Consider the following 18,296-nt stretch of genomic DNA (forward strand, 5'->3'; position numbering starts at 1 on the left):
CTCCTGGCCACTGCTTGTGCAGTGCCCGGGAGGGCGATTTCACCCGGGGTCCCTGGCTGCATTGCGGGAGGAGCGGGGACCCCTCGCTCCTCTGCCAGCCAGCCCCGGGAGCCCTGACGGCTGCCCGCTCTCTTGGCAGGCCCCGCGGATGGGCACCTTCATGGGCGTCTACCTGCCCTGCCTCCAGAACATCTTTGGGGTCATTCTCTTCCTGCGCCTCACCTGGGTGGTGGGGATTGCTGGCATCATGGAGTCCTTCTGCATGGTCTTCCTCTGCTGCTCCTGTGTAAGTGAGGGAGGCTGGCTGGGTCCCTCCTGGCCTCACGCGGGGTCTGGGGGTCACCAGCTGGGCTGGCCGGGCTATGGAGAGGTGCGTTAGCTGCCAGCCCACCCTGCCCCTGCCCCTGCCCCACTTACAGCAAGGAGAAGCCTCCAGCTTCCCAAAGGATTCCCAAAGGAATCGACAGCAGAAATGGTGACCCAGATCATAGCTGCCATGTGGGGGGGATGTGGCGGGGGGTCCCTTGCCCCAGTCCTGCACACCGTGCTGCAGTGAGCCACCCAGCCAGGACGGTGACCCCAGGGCAGAGACTGGGGGGCTGAACATGAGCAGCGTCCTGGGTAGTCTGGGGACCCCCCGACCCTCGCGGCACTGCCAGTCCCTCCAAGGGGCTCAGCCCCCCAGCTGCGCTGCCAACCAGCAGTTCAGGCTGCCCATCCGTCCATCCATCCGGCTCTGTCCCGGGCATACCAGCCTAGTTGGCACATCTCAACGTGTCCCCAGGGAGTCCCATGTCCCAGCATGGCCCCAGCTCTCCCTTCCTGCTCCCCTGTCCCTCTGTCCCAGTGAGGAGGGAGCTCTGGTGGGTGCTGACGCTGTGTTTCTCCCTGCAGACAATGCTGACGGCCATTTCCATGAGCGCGATCGCCACCAACGGCGTGGTGCCAGGTAGAGCCGAGCCCGTGTCCGTGTGTGTGCCAGGGGCGAGGGGAGCTGGCTCCCTGCCGGGTTGGGTGCCTGCGGGGGCCCCTGTGCCCCAGAAGAGCTGGGCCGAGGGTGGCAAAGGGCTTTTCCCAGAGAGCATCCCCCGAGGCCATCCCACTCCCTGGGCCGTGCTGGCTGAGCTCTGGGGCTGCCCTGGGCTGCGCACGGGAGGGTGGACGTCACCACCAGCTGCTCCCCAGCCTTCTGCCACCAGCCCGCGCGGGTTCCCCATGGCCGCGGGGGGAGCTTGGAGCTGGAGCCATCACCCGTCCCCAGAGCCGCAAGGTGCAGATGGCAGCGAGAGCCGCCAGCCACGGCTCCTCCCTCCGCCAGACTGGTGAGGCCGCGGGGGGAGCCAGGGAGACATGCTGGCAGGAGGATGGGGAGCCGGGCATGCCGGGCACCGCAGGCTGGGCGTTGGGGTGGCTTCTCCTGCCGGCCACCCTGAGCTGTGCCAGGAGCGAGGATGCTGCTGCATGCAGTCTGTACCCCCGGAGAGGCACCGGTGGGGTCTGGCCATGTGGATGCCCCTGCGCTGCATCCCCCAGAGATTCCCAGCCCCGCAGAGCCCCAGGGAGCCACAATCAGGTGGGCTGTCCTGGCCCAGCTGGTCCGCCAGGCCGGGCACAGCACTGGCAGCCCCAGCGCAGGGTGTAATTAAAGCTATTTATCATCCTGTTGCCGCGGCGGGACCATCGATCCCGGCAGCCCGGTTCTAAGGGCTCCTCTGGGAGGATGGAGCAGGGCACGGACCATGTCCCTGGGGCTCCAGAGCCTGTCTGGCGTCCCAGGGGACATGTGTCCCCGTGGCCATCACACCTGGCTGCTGGGCTCCTGGGGAATGGCTGCCAGCGCGGTCGCTCCCGCTGCTCCAGGGCCCTGTGGACTGCGTCCTGCTCTGTGCTAGAGTGGGGTCCAGGGCTGCCCTGGCTCCATCCTGCCCGTCCGGGACACCTGGCAGGGTACGGGTGCTGTTGGGATCTGGCTGGGACCCAGTTTTGCTCTCTCCGGCAGCGGGTGGCTCCTACTACATGATCTCACGCTCCCTGGGACCCGAGTTTGGAGGGGCTGTGGGGCTCTGCTTCTACCTGGGCACCACCTTTGCCGGTGCCATGTACATCCTGGGCACCATCGAAATCCTGCTGGTACGTGCCTGGTCCTTCTCCCTGAGCAGTGCCAAGGGCTCAGGTCCTGGCAGGGCAGCTCTGCCTTTGCCTGCCTGCTCTGCCTGGCCCATCAGGGAGCTGAGGCTTCCCTGGGGACCCCTCCACGGGGCCATTAACTGGGCGGTGATGCCATGACTCTCTCCCAGGCCTACATCTTCCCAGCTATGGCCATCTTCAAGGCAGAGGATGCCAGTGGGGAGGCAGCGGCGATGCTCAACAACATGCGTGTGTATGGCACCTGCGTGCTGACCTGCATGGCCACCGTGGTGTTCGTGGGGGTCAAGTACGTCAACAAGTTTGCCCTGGTCTTCCTGGGCTGTGTCATCCTCTCCATCCTCGCCATCTACGCCGGTGTCATCAAGTCGGCCTTCGACCCGCCAAGCTTCCCGTGAGTACAGTGTCCCATGGGGCTGCGATGGGTCTGGGGTGCGCAGGCGCATGGCTGAGTGCTTGTCCCCACCCAGGATCTGCCTCCTGGGCAACAGGACCCTCTCGCGCCACGGCTTCGACCTCTGCACCAAGATGGTGGTGGAGGGGAACGAGACAGTGGGCTCTAAGCTCTGGGAGCTCTTCTGCACCTCCCGGTTCCTCAATGCCACCTGTGACGAGTACTTCACCATGAACAACGTCACCGAGATTGAGGGTATCCCCGGTGCCGCCAGCGGCCTCATCCAAGGTGGGCATGGCATGGGGATGGAGGTGTGGGGTTGGACGAGTGGGGATGGAGGCATGGGGATGAAGGAACAGGGGTGGACGCATGGAGATGGAGGAGGAGGGATGGAGGCATGGGGATGTGGGTGTGGGGATGGAGGCACAGGACAAGTCCCAGCGGAGCTGTAGTGATGCCGTGGCTGTGCCTGCCGGGCAGCTCTGCTGGCAGGGCTGATGGAGGAGCTGGTGCCACAGGGGGGCCATTGTGCGTGTGGGTGGCTGGCCCCTCGGGCATGCCAGACAGGTGTTGTGGGGGCAGGCGGGCAGCGCCGGGTCCAGATGAGGGGACGTGTGGGTGATCCCTGCCATGGGCTGCTCTGCCCCTCGGGCACAGTGAGCCGTGCTCACGCTGCGCTGGGCAGCGGGACGGACTCCTGCGCTGCATGACCGAGCTGGGTGCTGCGGCCACCCATGTGTGGTCTGTGCCAGCCAGACCACAGCAGGATGGCTCCGAAGGATGCCTGAAGGCTGGGGAGGAATAAATCCTCCCTCTGCTTCCTCTTTGTTATCGATATGTGGTTTCGCGAGGAGCAATCACCCCTCAGGGACACTTTGCTGCTGCGGCCGCAGCCACATCGGGAGGGTGGCCAGGGCCGCAGAAAAACTCGTGAATTTGCTGGGAGGAGCCACTTTTGACCTGTTTTTCCGGAGCTGCTGGTACATTTGCCAGGTGCTTACATTCTGCAGTGGGTGGTGGAGGCCGATGCTCAGTGCCACGCTCGGAGGGCATTTGCAGACCCCTGCTCTGCGGGACCATGCTGGCAGGACCTGCTCTGGGGCGGGTGTTGGGGCTCAGGGGGGCAGCACCCTGTTGGGTTTCCCTGCCTGTGGAGCTATAAGCAGGATCAGCCCTTCCCGGGAGCAGCAGCCGGGCCGGGTGCTCCTGCAGTGCCAGGCTGGGTGTCCTGGCGGTGGCTGTGCCGGCTGTGCCAGGTGCTCACGGTGAGCTCCATCTCCGGTGGGTCTCATGGAGCAGGACAGGGGCTGGGGTGCCTGGGCATGTCTGGCGCTTGCTGTGGGGCAGCCCCGGCCATGTCTCCGCTGGGTGCTGAGGCTGAGACTTCCCCGGGGCAGCCGCGGGGCTCCTCCGGCCCGTCCCTGCTGCGGTGGCTGCGTGGACCCAGGCACGGGAGCGCCTTTGCTAAGTGGGTGGCACTGGGGGCTACGGCTGCCAGGCTGTGTCATGGCGATGTTGTTGAGCGTGTTCTCTGGGTGTTTGGGAGGCTCCAGATGGCGTCCCACGCTGAGGTCTCGTGGGGCAGATAAGGAGTCCCTGGCTGTTGGGTACAGCCTTCTCCTGTTGGCGACGGTCGTGCCGGGGAGGGGATGCCAACCCCCCCCCCCCGCCCTGCCAGGCTCTGTCAGGGCAGGAGACAGCAAATGCTTCTGCATCTGGGGTGGACGGGCAGAGCCAGGACCCATCTCTGGGGCACCTGGAGAGGTGTGACTGGGCTGGCAGCGTCTCGAGATGGGATGTGACTGCACGGCCCTGACAGAGGTGGCTGGGGCTGGCTGTGCCCCAGGCGCTGGGTCTCCCCCTGGGGAGAAATGTGCCTTTCTAGGAGGACGAGCCAGGCAGGGCTGTGTTGGTGGGGCCTGCCAGCCCCATCTGTCACCCGAGAGCGGTCAGGGGAGGTGACACAGCTGGAGAGGGGTGCTCAGCACCGTGTGCTGGGGGCTGGTGCCCGTGGGGCTCCTTTGGACCCACTCTGCAGCCCCTTTGCAATGCCATGCCGAGGGCTGTCGGCCTCTCCCTGCCGAGCCCGAGTGCTGGCTGCTCTTTGCTGCTCCAGTTTCTCGCCGCGATCTGCGGCCAAGGCAGCACGTGGAGGGACGCTAAGTCTGTTACATCAGCTCCGCACTTGTAATCCCATCAAAAACATTATCAAGTTACTTTGACACGATCCACTTTCCTTAAACCTGTGTTGATCAGCATTAATTATATTACCCTCTTAATTATTTGCTACTTCAATCCCATGTCAGCTGCTCCAGTATCTTGCGGGGACGATGCCAGTGGCAGGATGGACCTTCTCTGGTTGCCCACCTGCACTGCGGGGCTTGTGCCCAGGCTGGGTGTTTCTGCACATCCCTGACAGGCTGGGGATGTCCCGTCCCTAGCCCGCCAGATGCCAGTGGCCCCGGCTGCTGGCCATGCCGGGGGGGAGGCAGGGCTGGACACCCCCGTGCTCCGTCCCTTTGGGCTGCAGAGCGAGAGGGTGCTGTGCCGGGTGCGGGCGGCTCTCCGGCACCTCCTGACGCCGTCCGCGCTGCCTGTCCTCCTGCCTCTTCGCAGAGAACCTCTGGAGCTCGTACCTGACCAAGGGCGTGATCGTGGAGAAGCGGGGGCTGCCCTCCGTGAGCCCCCCTGACACCCCGGTGGACATGGACCAGCCCTACGTCTTCAGCGACATGACCTCCTACTTCACCCTGCTCGTCGGCATCTACTTCCCCTCCGTCACAGGTGGGAGCTGCTGCCGGCCCCATTCGCGTGCCGTGGGGCAACCGCTGGCCCATGTGTCCCACGTGCTCCTGCCCCCCGCGCTGGGTGTGGGGGTGGATCACAGCCTGCGCCTCCCACGCAGCCGCCCGCGCTCCAGATCTGACGATGCCGCTCGGCACCGCGCTGACGTCCCGCGGCTCGGTATTTATAGCTCCCCGGGGGTGGAGGAGCCCCCCCCCCCCGCCCCAGTCCCGCTGCGGAGCCGCCGCAGCCGCCGGATCCCACCCGCAGCTCTGCTGGTGCCCCGGAGCCTCTGGGACCCCAAGGGCAGTCCCAGGCACGGTGAGCACTGGTGGGGTCCGGCACCAGACAGACCCTGTGACACCGCTTGGAACACGGCGCCTGGCACCCTCCCACCCGGTGCCCGCTTACCGTCAGATCCCGGTTTTTGCGTGGCGTGTGTCCCCCCAGTGACATGGGCTGAGCTACAGGTGGTCGTGTCCCATCTGCGGGGTCCCGGTGGGACAGCCGCCCTGGCCATTGCCACAGCAGGAGCACAGGTCGTCCCTCGGGCTGTGCCGGACCTGCCGGCGTCAGCCATGTCCCAGCCTGACCTCCTGCCTTCCCACAGCAGCGCCGGGGCCGGACTCTGTCACTGCTCTAGTCACAGTCCCTGCTTGAGCTAATTAAGGGCTAATGAGACAAGTCACTTAAGAGTGTTTTGAGCCTAATCCTTGAATGGCGTCAGACTGCGGCTCTGGTGGGGGGAGTGCTGGGGGGGTGCAGGGAGCAGGATGGGTGCCTGCTCCCCGTCCTGGCACGCCACCAAGCCGGTGCCCGGTGCGGGCTGTCCTGCTGGCTGGGACAGATGAGGGCTGCGGCTCTGCCCGCCATGGCACCGTTCCCTCTTTCCCCAGGCATCATGGCTGGCTCCAACCGCTCCGGAGACCTGCGGGACGCCCAGAAATCCATCCCCACGGGCACCATCCTGGCCATCGCCACCACCTCTGCGGTCTGTATCCTTCAGGGCTCACCTGAGCCTGGGCCGTGGGGCTGAGGGCGGGTGGGCTTGCTGTGTGGGGCAGACCCACTTGGGTGCCCCGCCGGGCTGGGATGGGGGTCCCAGGGGGCAGGTGAGTGGGACTCCACATCTTCCTGCCTGGTTCTCCTTGACCTCATGGCAGATATCAGCTCCGTCGTCCTCTTTGGGGCATGTATCGAGGGGGTCGTCCTGCGCGACAAGTGAGTGTCCCAGGGCCATGTGGGGCAGGCGTGGGGGGAGCCCGGCAGCTCCCCAGAAGCGGCCCCTGGGAACATGGTGGGGCAGGGGCAGCGCGGGGGGAGGCAGGGGCATGGGGGGAGGCTGCAGCTGGGATACACTGGGCAGATGGGGTGGCACTGGAGGGTCTGCAGGGGTCCCGGGGTGAGAGCGCTGGGGTGGGGGTGGGCTCTTGGTTGTGGGGGGAAGCTTGTAATAGGCACTGGGGGCTCGTGTGTGCCCTGTTTCTCCCCCCCCACCACCCCGCCATGCTTTGCTGCACATCCGCAGTCCTTCCTCCCGCTCCAGGGCTGCAGGCAGGGAGCTTGTTTGTCAACAGGCAGGGCTGCCTGCGCTGCCTGCGCTATCTGGGGCAGCCCCGCTCGCTGCACGCGGCAGGTGACACTTCTGGGTCGCCAGCACCAACACAAACGGGTTCCAACCACATGCAGCCTTAATCGGCCTCCTCCCGGCACAGGGGATGGGGACCCCCCCCCCCCCCCCCCCCCCCCCCCCCCACCTCCCCCTTGTCCCCCCCTCAGCCACAGGTGGAGGGATGGGGACAGACCCCAGCTACCTGAGACCCCACTCTCTTGCTCACCCCCGATGGCGGGTGGGGGCCATCAGCAGCTGGGGCAGGGCCCGTCTCCAGTCCTGTCCCCCCCCCAGCGATGTCCCTCAGTGGACAACCTGCCTGGGGGGGCTGTCTTGTGCCGCCGTGTGGTGCTGGCGTTCCCAGGGCTCAGCCACGGGATGAAACCATGGGCGGTGCCGGTGCCCCACAGGTTTGGTGAAGCTGTCAACGGGAACCTGGTGGTTGGCACCCTGGCGTGGCCGTCCCCGTGGGTCATTGTCATCGGCTCCTTCTTCTCCACGTGTGGGGCCGGGCTGCAGAGCCTCACCGGAGCCCCCCGCCTCCTGCAAGCCATCTCCAGGGATGGGATTGTGCCCTTCCTCAGGGTAGGTGTCCCCCCAGCCCGGCGCTGCCGGCCCTGAGCACCCACCATGGTAGGAGACTGGCGGGCACCCGCTCTGCCTCCTCCTTGTCCTCATCCCACCGGCACCGGCGTGGCGGCGGGCGGCCGTGGTGGGTCTGGCCGCGGTGTCGGTGGGAGAAAAGTGCCGGGAAAGGTCAGGATCCCCTCCCCCCCACCGCCGTGCCGCTTCATATTTTATCTGCTCTCCGAAGACGCGTTCTCACAACCTCATCTCTCCAAATCCAACCCGACAGCTCCCCCCAGGGAAGAGTGGGCTAATTTTACCATCCCTCCTTCACCCTGCCAGCCCCAGCCCGAGCTCTCTCTCGCTCGTGCCGCCTGCACCCTCTAATGCATCCGGACACGCGCCCCCGGCCCCCGCCCTCGCACCCAGACCCGCCCCCCCTCCGTGTCCCCGCAGCCGCAGGAGGAGCTGATCTCCACCGGCAGCGTGTCCGTCCCGGGCACGGGGTGCCCGTCTCCATGCTCACCGTGGCCAGGCTGATTTGGGGATTGTCCTTGGGTGGGGGGCTCGCGGGGGGACAAGGGGCTGCGCTGGGTGCAGGGAGGGCTGCGGGGTCTGCTGGGGCTGGGTGCATGGGAGGGTCCGGCTCCATCAGAGGACCTCCGTGCCGAGGACTCTCGCCCAGGGCTGTGCGGTGCGGGCATCGCAGAGCCCTGATTCCTCCCCCACCTCTCTCTCCCCCACAACCCGCTCCCAGGTCTTCGGCCACGGCAAAGCCAACGGGGAGCCGACGTGGGCCCTGCTGCTCACAGCCTGCATCTGCGAGATCGGGATCCTGATCGCCTCCCTGGACGAGGTGGCTCCCATCCTCTCCATGTAGGCAGCATGCTTGGTCCACCCGCACCTTCGCGAGCGGCGGATGGGCCCATGCCCCCCCCAATCCTGGCCAGGCGGGTGGCGTGTGTGGGTCCCTGATCCCTGGCAGGGGGACAGGGATGCCCCCACCTCCCTAGCGCCAGCCTGAGGAGAGGGGAGCCCAGGGACACTCCTCGGCTGGCATTGTGGCCTGGTTGTTTGGCAGCCCTGGCTCCCCTGTCCATTGGCCAGAACCGCTCCAGTGGTGGCCACCTGGGGCTGGGAGGTGCAGTGGGGCCCGTCTGCGGTCCCGGCCCAGCCGGAAACGCCCGGCTCAGCCTCACGCTTTCTCCTGCAGGTTTTTCCTCATGTGCTACATGTTCGTCAACCTGGCGTGTGCGGTGCAGACGCTGCTGCGGACGCCCAACTGGCGGCCCCGCTTCCGCTACTACCACTGGTGAGCTGGGACGGGATGGGATGGGAATGGTCGGGATGGGGTCCCCTGCCACCCCTGCAGGTAACCCCGGGCGGGGGGCTCTGGCACCGCTGTGGGGGCCAGGGTGCGCTCATGGCATGGTCTCCACAGGACCCTGTCCTTCCTGGGCATGAGTCTCTGCCTGGCGCTGATGTTCATCTGCTCCTGGTACTACGCGCTGGTCGCCATGCTGATCGCCGGCCTCATCTACAAATACATCGAGTACAGAGGGTAAGGGCGGCCACGGTGCCGCAGACCCCAGCCAGCACTGACAGCCGCTCAGGGGCTGCTCAGCTTCCCCAGGCTGCTCCTCCTGGGGTGCTCCATGGTGCCAGCGTAGTGCTCCATGGTGCCAGCGTGGTGCTCCATGGCCGGAACATCCCTTACACGCTGCATCACTTACACGCTGCCGGTTCCCACAGGGCAGAGAAGGAGTGGGGTGACGGGATCCGGGGGCTGTCCCTGAGCGCAGCCCGCTACGCCCTGCTGCGGCTGGAGGAGGGTCCCCCCCACACCAAGAACTGGAGGTGAGGCCAGGACGGGGGACCGGCAATAGGGGGACGGCAGCGGGGGCCAGCCGGGGTGCGGGCGCTGACTGCAGGACCGTCCTTCCAGGCCGCAGCTGCTGGTCCTGGTCCGTGGGGATCAGGAGCAGAACGTGGTGCACCCGCAGCTCCTGTCCTTCACGTCGCAGCTCAAGGCTGGCAAGGGCCTCACCATCGTGGCCTCCGTGCTGGAAGGGACCTTCCTGGACAACCACCCACAGGCACAGAGGGCAGAGGAGGTGAGAGCTGCCCGTGCCAGGTGGGCTTCTGCCGGCAGCGGGTGCCCGCGGCCACCCCTGGGAGCCCGATGGTGTTTCTGCCCTGTGGCCAGGGCTGGTGGCCCCAGCTGGCCAGGAGAGCACCGGGGCAGCACTGGGCAGAGCTCAGAGACTGCACACTTCCCCGGTGTTCAGGGCACCACGGGGACCTCCAGACCCCTGTCCCCCTCCCCAGACACCAGAGACACCAGCACCAGCTGGGCACTGGTCCCAGTCTTGGCTAGCTGCTGCAGGGCACGGTGTGGCACTGCATGGCACGGCATGGCACGGCGCCTGGCCAGGTGCTGCTGGGCTGAGCATCCCCTCAGCTGCCCTGACCCTCCCCACAGCCCCCAGGCCCCCCCCCAGCCCCTGCGGCCCCGGTGCCAGGCAGGATGGGGGACGGGAGCCTTTCCCCACCGGAGCGAGATCCCTCCCCGCTCCCCCCGCACCTCTGCACCAGCCAGGCAGCACATTAATGAGATTAAGCCCTCGGAAGCAAACAGTTTCTCTCCCATGCAGACATGTTATAATTTCTCTGAGTAAATAACTCTAATTGCTGCTCTGCCGCCCATCAGAGCGCTGGCACGGGGACACCCTCCGCTCGGCACGGCGCAGAGCCGTGTGCCAGCTCCGCTCACCACCGGGCCTCCCACCTCCCAGCCCAGAGCCGCCAACCTGCCGTGGGGCACAGAGACCTGGGGACCCCGTGGGGACCTGCACCCCACACCCTGCACCCCATACCCCACACCCTCCACCCCACGCCCTGCACCTTGCACCTCACCTGGCCACGGTGCCGCTGCTGGGGCTGGTGGCTGCTGTGCAGCCCGTCCCCAGGTCTTGCAGTTTTTGACGCCCCCCCCTCTCCTGCCGCCAGTCCATCCGCCGCCTGATGGAAGCAGAGAAGGTGAAGGGCTTTTGCCAGGTGGTGATCTCCTCCAACCTGCGGGATGGCATGTCCCACCTCATCCAGTCCAGCGGGCTTGGGGGGCTGCAACACAACACGGTGCTGGTGGGCTGGCCCCGCAGCTGGCGCCAGAAGGAGGACCACCAGACCTGGAGGAACTTCATCGGTAGGCACCGCGGAGGGTGGGTGCTGCCAGGCTGGGGGGAAACCACGAGCCGCCCCAGCTGACATGGTCCTTCCCCTCCCAGAGCTGGTGCGAGAGACCACGGCTGGGCACCTGGCCTTGCTGGTGGCCAAGAATGTCGCCATGTTCCCGGGCAACCAGGAGCGGTTCTCAGAAGGCCACATTGACGTCTGGTGGATCGTCCATGATGGGGGGATGCTCATGTTGCTGCCCTTCCTCCTGCGGCACCACAAGGTAGCTTGGGCTCCGCGGCATGGGGCAGGGGGCCGGGGCTGTCCCCGCAAAGCCGTGCCCATGCCTCCCTCCCTCGCAGGTCTGGCGCAAGTGCAAGATGCGTATCTTCACGGTGGCGCAGATGGATGACAACAGCATCCAGATGAAGAAGGACCTGACCACCTTCCTGTACCACCTGCGCATCACTGCGGAGGTGGAGGTGGTGGAGATGGTGAGTGCTGGGATGGGGGCTCATGCCGTAGTCTGGGATGCTGCGCATGGGTGAGACAGACAGACCCTGCCACGGGGGGGGACACAGCACCATAGGGGGGGACACAGCACCATGGAGGCATGCAACATCATGGGGACACGTAGGGACACACAGGGCCAGGCTGGGAGCAGTGGGTGCAGCTCACCCTGCCCCACGGTTTCTCCTGTCCCCCCCTGCAGCACGAGAGCGACATCTCCGCCTACACCTATGAGAAGACTCTAGTGATGGAGCAGCGCTCACAGATCCTCAAGCAAATGCACCTCACCAAGAATGAGCGGGAGCGGGAGGTGAGGATGCAGGACAGCCTGGGTGGGATCCTGCCCCCATGGTGGCTGCGCCACCAGCCGAGCTGCCCTGTGACTCTGCACACTCATCCTGCTGGGGAGCCGGGGCTGCAGGCTGGGGTCTGCCCGGCCAAGCCCTCTTCTAACCCTCTCCCGCACAGATCCAGAGCATCACAGACGAGTCCCGCGGCTCCATCCGGCGCAAGAACCCAGCCAACACGCGCCTGCGCCTGAACGTCCCTGAGGAGCAGGTGGGAGATGGCGAGGAGAAGCCGGAGGAGGAGGTGAGGGGCTGCACCAGGACGGGGCCCGGGTGGTCAGCTAGTCCTGGCCCCTGCCCACGGTCCCCCTCTCTCTGCAGGTCCAGCTCATCCACGACAAAAATGCCACCACCTTCTCCAGCAGCTCCCAGTCCCCAGGCGACGAGGTGGAGACGGCCCCTGAGAAGGTCCATCTCACCTGGACCAAGGAGAAGTCTGTCGCCGAGAAGAACAAGAGCAAGAGCCCCGTCAGCCCTGAGGGCATCAAGGACTTCTTCAACATGAAGCCGTACGGCCCCGCATGCAGCCACCCCGTCCCACCCACGCCCCGCAGCCCCCACCGTCCCTCCCTGCCCCGTCCAGGCGGGTGCAGGCAGGGCCCTGGCAGCACCGGCTCGGTCCTTGCTCTGAGGGGGGTTCTGGCAGCCCAGGGGCCCTGCGCTCGCCCCTGCGGAGGGGCTGGGTGGGAGGTGGGGTCCCCGTCAGACCTGAGCCGAGGAGGGATGGGGCGTCTGGGCAGCATGTGCTGCGGGGACTCGGGGTGCACACCCAGCGCTCACCTCTTCTCTCTCTCTCTCTCTCTCCCCTTGGCCCCATGATGCTCCTGGCAGGGAGTGGGAGAACCTGTAAGTCCGGGTTTGGCTGGGTGTTGGGTTCCAGGGCGGGGGGAGCTGGGCCGCGCTCATGGGGCAACGCACCCGGAGCCATTGGGGTTGCCCCCGTGCAGAAGGGTGGCTCCATGCGCTGTGACAGCTGCCGCCGGCGCGGTGCTAGACGGCTCACCAGGGCGGCGTGCGGGGGCTGCGGCTGCCAGCCCCTGCGCAGACTCCGCGTGCCATGCAGTGCCCGTGCCGCGTGCTCGCCGTCTGCCCCGTTACGCTGCCGGCAGCTTCCTGCAAGCCTGGGCTCGGGCACCTGCGGTGACGCTGGCACCGTCTGCTCCTGCTCGCTCCCAGGTGGCTCGGCCCCGAGCAGCCGCAGTGTGCGCTGCCTGCAGGCACCATGCATGGCCCTGCAGGTCACGGCCACCAGTGCGGGCTCAGAGTCACCAGCGGCCATGCTGGGCAAAGCTTGCTGCTCCCCGAGCTCGTGCCGCAGCCCAGCCCTGGACCCCTCTGGGGCAGGAGGTCCCAGAGTGTCCTGTGGCCCCTCGAGTCCGGTGCGGGGCCAAGGCCGGCTGTGCCTGTCCCTGTGCCCACACGTGCCGTCCTCCCCACAGGAACCAGTCCAACGTGCGGAGGATGCACACGGCTGTGAAGCTCAACGAGGTGATCGTGAAGAAGTCCCAGGATGCCAAGCTGGTCCTGCTCAACATGCCGGGGCCTCCCCGCAACCGGAAAGGGGATGAGAACTGTATCCTTCCCACAGGGCTGCTGCCTTGGGGCTGGCACCAAGACCCCTCTCCGCAAGGGGGGACCAATAGCCAGGGTGCTGTGACTCCCCCAAGGCTGCTGGAGCTTGCAGGTGAGTGTCAGGGCACAGGTGCAGTGCCTGAGCCTGGACCCCCCTCTCGCCTTCTGCCCCTGGCTGGGTCCGACAGCCATCACTGACACCAGCCTGCCCATCCGGCAGCGCCGATGCACGTGGGGCGGGTGGTGGGGCCACATGACATGGCACTCGCGGGCGTGAGCGTGATGGCACATCGTGGGGGTGCTGGCAGAGACCCGCGGGGCTTGGCTGCGTGCTGGGGAGGGCTCAGCCATGGTCCCCATTGTGTGACACCAGTGGTGGGCGGGCTCCATCAGCCCCTTGGCTTGGGCCTGACCCCACCAGCTCCCGGCTCTGGGACAGGGGGTGTCGTGCCGCAGTTTGTCTCCCTGGGTGCGGGGCCGGGCAGGGACGGCACAGGGCTGTCCTCGTACTCCATCACGGCGTTGGTTCCTCCTTGACGGCCGTGCAGACATGGAGTTCCTGGAGGTGCTGACGGAGCACCTGGACCGAGTGCTCCTGGTGCGCGGTGGGGGCCGGGAGGTCATCACCATCTACTCCTGAAACACGGCGCGCAAGAGAGGTTTGTCTGCACGCTGCGAGCCCCGCCACCCCTTTGCACCGTGCTCCTGGAGGGGAGGAGGGAAGGCCTGATGGCAGCTGGTGTGCAGAAACTTCACCTGGCTTTGGCCGTGCCCCTGATCTCTCCATTCGAACTGCAGCACCAGATCTTCCGGGAGCATCCAGCACCAGAGCAGCTGTTCCTCATTGCAACATCACAGCACTGCTGTCCTTGTTTATATATAAATATATACACTGTACCACGGACTGAGCACCGGAGCCCAGCGCCGACGCCACCGCCCGTCCCTGGCAGGGCCAGCCCCGCCGTCAGCCCCAGCACTGCTGCTTGCAGCCCCCTGGCCGGGCAGGAGGGTGGCTGTGCCCAGACGGGCGCCTGGCCCCGCCGTGCCGCTACCCCTGCGCGGAGCTTGGCTGGACGCGCCTGTGCCCTGTGACCGCCCGCCGCTGGCGCCATGCCTCCCCGCCGAGGCGCTGGGAGAAGAGAGAGGCCACCAGCACGCTTTCCTCGCCGGACGCTCCTCTCCCCACCTCCGGCAGTGACTGGGGTTGCCTGCCATGGTGTTGCCCCCCGCCCTGCCCCGGCCACCCCTCGCCAGGATGGGCTCAGACAGCCCCACCTCGGTGCCGCTCGTCTCTGGAGGCCATGGGCCGAGCTTGCGGAGATGCAGCGTGATGGTTTGGAGGGGGCAGAGGGTGGGGGGCAGCTGCAGGGTGGGGGGCTCGCCGCAACAGCATGAACCCCGACCTGGGGTGGGTGGGTGGGGGGTGCTCGCTGTCCCCCTCCCCACTGACTCCAGGCTCTCTCTGCCTTGGTGCTCTCCTGGTGCTTGTGCAGCGGTCACGGCGTGGGGCTGCGGCATGTGGGGCTGAGGAGAGGCCCCACCGTGTGCAGCGCGAGCCAGGGCCGCTCTCCGGCTGCCGTTGCTGCGTGGGTGCCGCTGACCCCCAAGGCACCAGCGCCTACTCTTGGCCTGGGTGCAGAGGAGTCCCCTCCCGTTCCCCCCTGCTCCCCAGCCACATTACACTGGGGGCTCGCAGCCCCCCGGCCCCGGCCACCCTGGCTGGTCCCAGCACCTACACGTGCACCTGGGTCCCCCCATACCCCGCTGTGCTCCCTCCTGCTCCCCGGGGCTTCGCTGCTAACCCGGCCCCAGCCCCAGGTGGTCGCAGACGCCGCTGTGGGGCTGTAGGAAAGTCCGGATCTGTGGGTAGTTTTACCATATGCAAAGTCTGTTTTGGTCTTACAGGGCCAGACCCCGCAGTGAGGGGTGGCTGTAGGGGTCCCACCGCCCCCCCATCACCACAGCACTCCCTCACCCGGCTGGCCAGGGCGGCCCAGGCACTGGCCGTGTGGCCACTGCACCCCAAAGCCTGTCCCTTCCCGCTGGCCCAGGCCTCAGCAGGCAGCCCCCACGCACAGGCAGCAGGGCGCACCGGGGCAGTTCAAACACGTCTTACCTTTGGCAGCAGCTGCAGGGTCACCCCGCCCCCCCCCACCCCCTGTCGTCATCGTCCCCCCAGCATCTCTCGCGCCAGAGAAACTGAGGAGCTTTTAACAAATGTGAATGGTTCCAGGAACCACGCAGGAAGCGGTGCCGAGGGCAGCCGGGGCGCCCGCCGGCGCCCGCCCTGGCCCCATGTACATAGTGTACATAATACAGTACGTGTATTTTTAAAGTGATCATATTTATGTTAATAGAACCAGATGAAGTCTATATATAGAGATCTATATCTATTCTGAGAGATGCAGGGCTCTGCTAGCACCAGGCCGCGGGGACAGAGAGCCGAGACGGGCTGCTCCCGCACCAAACGGGCGCCCGTCCGTCGCACCGAGTGCTCTGGAGCGGTGGTGAAGGCTACGGCCTTCCCCGGCCACCGGCAGCCCCTGGGAAAGGGCCAGGTCACAGCTTCATTCTCTTCTCAATTTAGCTTCTTAAGAGTTTTCAGGGAAAAGAAGTCACAGACTTTTCTGAACTTGTTTCACAGCAGATTTGAGCTTCCACTCGAAGTGCAGCCTGCTAAGAGTTGCCCTCTCCCGGCAGTGCTGGCTGCTTTCTACCAGCTTGGCCCCAAGCGGCAGCGATTTGTCCCCCGGCCAGAGCTGAGCCCCTGTGCTGGAGCGCTCGCCCCATCGGCCCCCCCCAGACCGCTCCCCAACGCCGCCCCGCACCCCAGCAGCCTCCCGGCCGGCGCAGAGTGGCCACCACAGTGTCCCCACCGGTGGCCTGGCAGTGGCTACCTCCAGCCCCCTGCCTGCCCGTCCCTCCTGCCCGCTGAGAGCGGCCGCAGCCCTCGGCTCCTGCCTCACTGAGGGCAGGAACCTCCCTCTGCACTGGACGATTCCAGTCCCCGCTCCCTCTGCAGAGCTTCTCTATCCTCCGGGTCCAGGCCAAAGCTATTTTGGGCCGCCTGGATAAAAAGCAGTGTGTTTTTTGATATTGAGGTGTATTTTTTTGGTTTAAGATACTACTTGGGCACACTCCCAAAACCAAAACCAAGCCCCAGCTGCACATCTGTGCCTGCTCATACCTTGCTCCTACATTTCCATCACTCCCAAAGTGCCTCCCTTCTCTCCGGCAGCAGCCCCAGCCACAGCCAGACTTTCTGCTGCGGTAGCTCGGCTATCTGCGCGGCTGCGTCGGTCTGTGTGGCAGACCCTGGTGTGGGAGCCAGTCCCAGGGGCATGGGGAGCTCAGCGTTCACAGGAGGGGACCGTCCGGGTGAGCTGAGACCTGGTTTCGGCACAGGAGCTCCAGGCTGATGAAGGGTGCAGGCGCACAGGGCAGCACTCTCTGGTCCCATCACTGCCTCACTCGCTCGGGAGCTGCTGAAAGAGCAGGCAGGCGTCTGCAAGCGAAAAGTTCCTTTCGCTTTGCGAAGGGCAGCCCCGTGGGAACCAGGATTTGCCAGTGTCTAGCTCTCTGCCCTTGGAGCAGGTTCTACAGCGCCACACGCAACCTCACGTGCTGCTGCCAGCCTCCCAAAAATTATGTGAGGCACTTCTGTAGCGAAGGGGGAGGCATGCACAGCAACCTGCCCACTCATCTCATCCCCTAGCACCACGCTTGTTGGGCCTACAACGCTTGCCAGCTGTTCTGCTTCTTTCAAAAGATGCCACCCGCTCCTTGCAGTCACCCTCTAATTCCAGCTCGGTTGTTGCCCTGCCGTGCCGCTGGGCCCACAGCGGTGGGTGCTGCCCTGCCGCAGCGAGCCTGGTCCCCGCCTGGTCCCCTCCCACCCCGGCGCATGGAGCGGGACATCACCGGGGATCCCGGTGCAGAGGCAGGTTACGCGCAGCAGCAGCACCCGCCGCCAGCACCTACCTGTGCTGAGACAGCATCCGCCCTGGGCAGCCGCAGGGCAAAGGGCTCTTCCTTTTGGCCACAGGTAGAGGGTAGCAGGGAATGGCGTGGTCTGCAGAGCAGCGGTGAGACAGCAGCCCAGGGCACACTTCTCCGCTGAGGGGCGTGCTTCATCGCCTCCCCAGCATCACCAACGGATCCCCCTCAGCACTTCAACCCCCGACGGTAAAGCCGCGGTGCCGGCTCCTCCAGGGAGCAGGAAGGCAAGCCCCTTCTGTCACTGCCGCTGAAAAAAAAGGCATTTCCCTTCCTCATCCTCCAGCAAGAGCAGGGGCACAGCTCTACACAGAGCCAGGGCTGTCTCAACACCCCTGCCAGGCAAAAATTGGCTGTGGCAAGAGAGGTGCTGGTTTCTGCAGCGAGTTCTCACTCGCCGTTGGCTGGAGAGGGCCAGTTTTAGCAGACAGCACTGCATGTTAGTTTACAAACCCAGCCCTGCACGTTCGGCCTCTGTGAGTGTTCAGTTTCCCCATGGAGCACCCTTCTGCTGTTCCACCTTGGTGAAGACAGTGTCCTCCTCTGGTAGACATGCAAGTTCCTCCTTGGCACATGCGCAGACACGTTTCGGTTTTTGTTCCAGACAGGAAGGTCTTGACCCCCCCCCCCCCCAAGTTTGTTTCACAGGCAGGCTGCTGCCGGGAGCAGCGCTGAGCAGACAGGACCCGCCGAGACAGTGGGACGGCAGCGTGGCCCGCAGCAGGTGGGGAGCACACGGCCGCCTTTGGCCAGCACGCAGCACCGGGCCGGCCATGGCGTGTCCTCCAGTTCCTGCTGCGGGAGCGGGGAGCTGCCCTGTCCCCATCAGCCGGGCAGGAGCAGGCCCCCGCACGCAGCAGCAGCAGCAGCAGCAGGAGGCAGCTCACATCGCTGCAGCCACCGCGCGGTACAGGCAACGAGGCACAGGACAGCACTTAGAGGAGGCGCAGGCAGCGTCCAGCCTGGGTTGGGGTCGGTCCATGGCTGGACGAGAGGAAGGACTAAGATACTGCACAAGGGTAAGAGTTGCACTAGAAGAGTCAAGACCCTCCTCTGTGTAGCAGGACTAAAAACTAGCAGAAAGACCAAAAGGTCTGAGATTTGCTGGTTACAACACTTTCTGTGCTACATGTGCAATATATTTGTTATGAATGTTATCACAAAGTCAGTTCATTCAATAATCTTTTACTCACTG

At 65.8% G+C, this 18,296-nt stretch overlaps 1 protein-coding gene across 2 annotated transcripts in view; it reads left to right on the top strand.

The window, feature by feature from the left end:
• Positions 1-14,426, top strand: part of SLC12A5 (solute carrier family 12 member 5) — a 28,466-nt gene extending 14,040 nt beyond the window's left edge. The window contains exons 4-27 of one of the 2 annotated variants that reach the window (XM_054218311.1): positions 140-286; positions 895-949; positions 2,000-2,130; positions 2,298-2,539; positions 2,616-2,827; positions 5,156-5,323; positions 6,220-6,318; positions 6,487-6,544; positions 7,346-7,520; positions 8,260-8,378; positions 8,716-8,814; positions 8,944-9,063; positions 9,255-9,359; positions 9,448-9,616; positions 10,512-10,707; positions 10,790-10,959; positions 11,039-11,170; positions 11,389-11,496; positions 11,655-11,777; positions 11,855-12,042; positions 12,365-12,379; positions 12,973-13,106; positions 13,654-13,764; positions 13,904-14,426. In XM_054218311.1, coding sequence (XP_054074286.1) covers positions 140-286; positions 895-949; positions 2,000-2,130; positions 2,298-2,539; positions 2,616-2,827; positions 5,156-5,323; positions 6,220-6,318; positions 6,487-6,544; positions 7,346-7,520; positions 8,260-8,378; positions 8,716-8,814; positions 8,944-9,063; positions 9,255-9,359; positions 9,448-9,616; positions 10,512-10,707; positions 10,790-10,959; positions 11,039-11,170; positions 11,389-11,496; positions 11,655-11,777; positions 11,855-12,042; positions 12,365-12,379; positions 12,973-13,106; positions 13,654-13,745 — 3,057 coding nt within the window. In that variant the 3' untranslated portion in view covers positions 13,746-13,764; positions 13,904-14,426. Of the gene's footprint in view, positions 1-139; positions 287-894; positions 950-1,999; positions 2,131-2,297; positions 2,540-2,615; positions 2,828-5,155; positions 5,324-6,219; positions 6,319-6,486; positions 6,545-7,345; positions 7,521-8,259; positions 8,379-8,715; positions 8,815-8,943; positions 9,064-9,254; positions 9,360-9,447; positions 9,617-10,511; positions 10,708-10,789; positions 10,960-11,038; positions 11,171-11,388; positions 11,497-11,654; positions 11,778-11,854; positions 12,043-12,364; positions 12,380-12,972; positions 13,107-13,653 lie in introns of both variants that reach the window. The other variant, XM_054218310.1, reaches the window with a different exon arrangement.
• The last annotated feature ends 3,870 nt before the right edge of the window (positions 14,427-18,296 follow it).

Source organism: Rissa tridactyla, chromosome 12 (genome assembly GCF_028500815.1).
Source record: "Rissa tridactyla isolate bRisTri1 chromosome 12, bRisTri1.patW.cur.20221130, whole genome shotgun sequence".
NCBI classification, from domain to species: domain Eukaryota; kingdom Metazoa; phylum Chordata; class Aves; order Charadriiformes; family Laridae; genus Rissa; species Rissa tridactyla.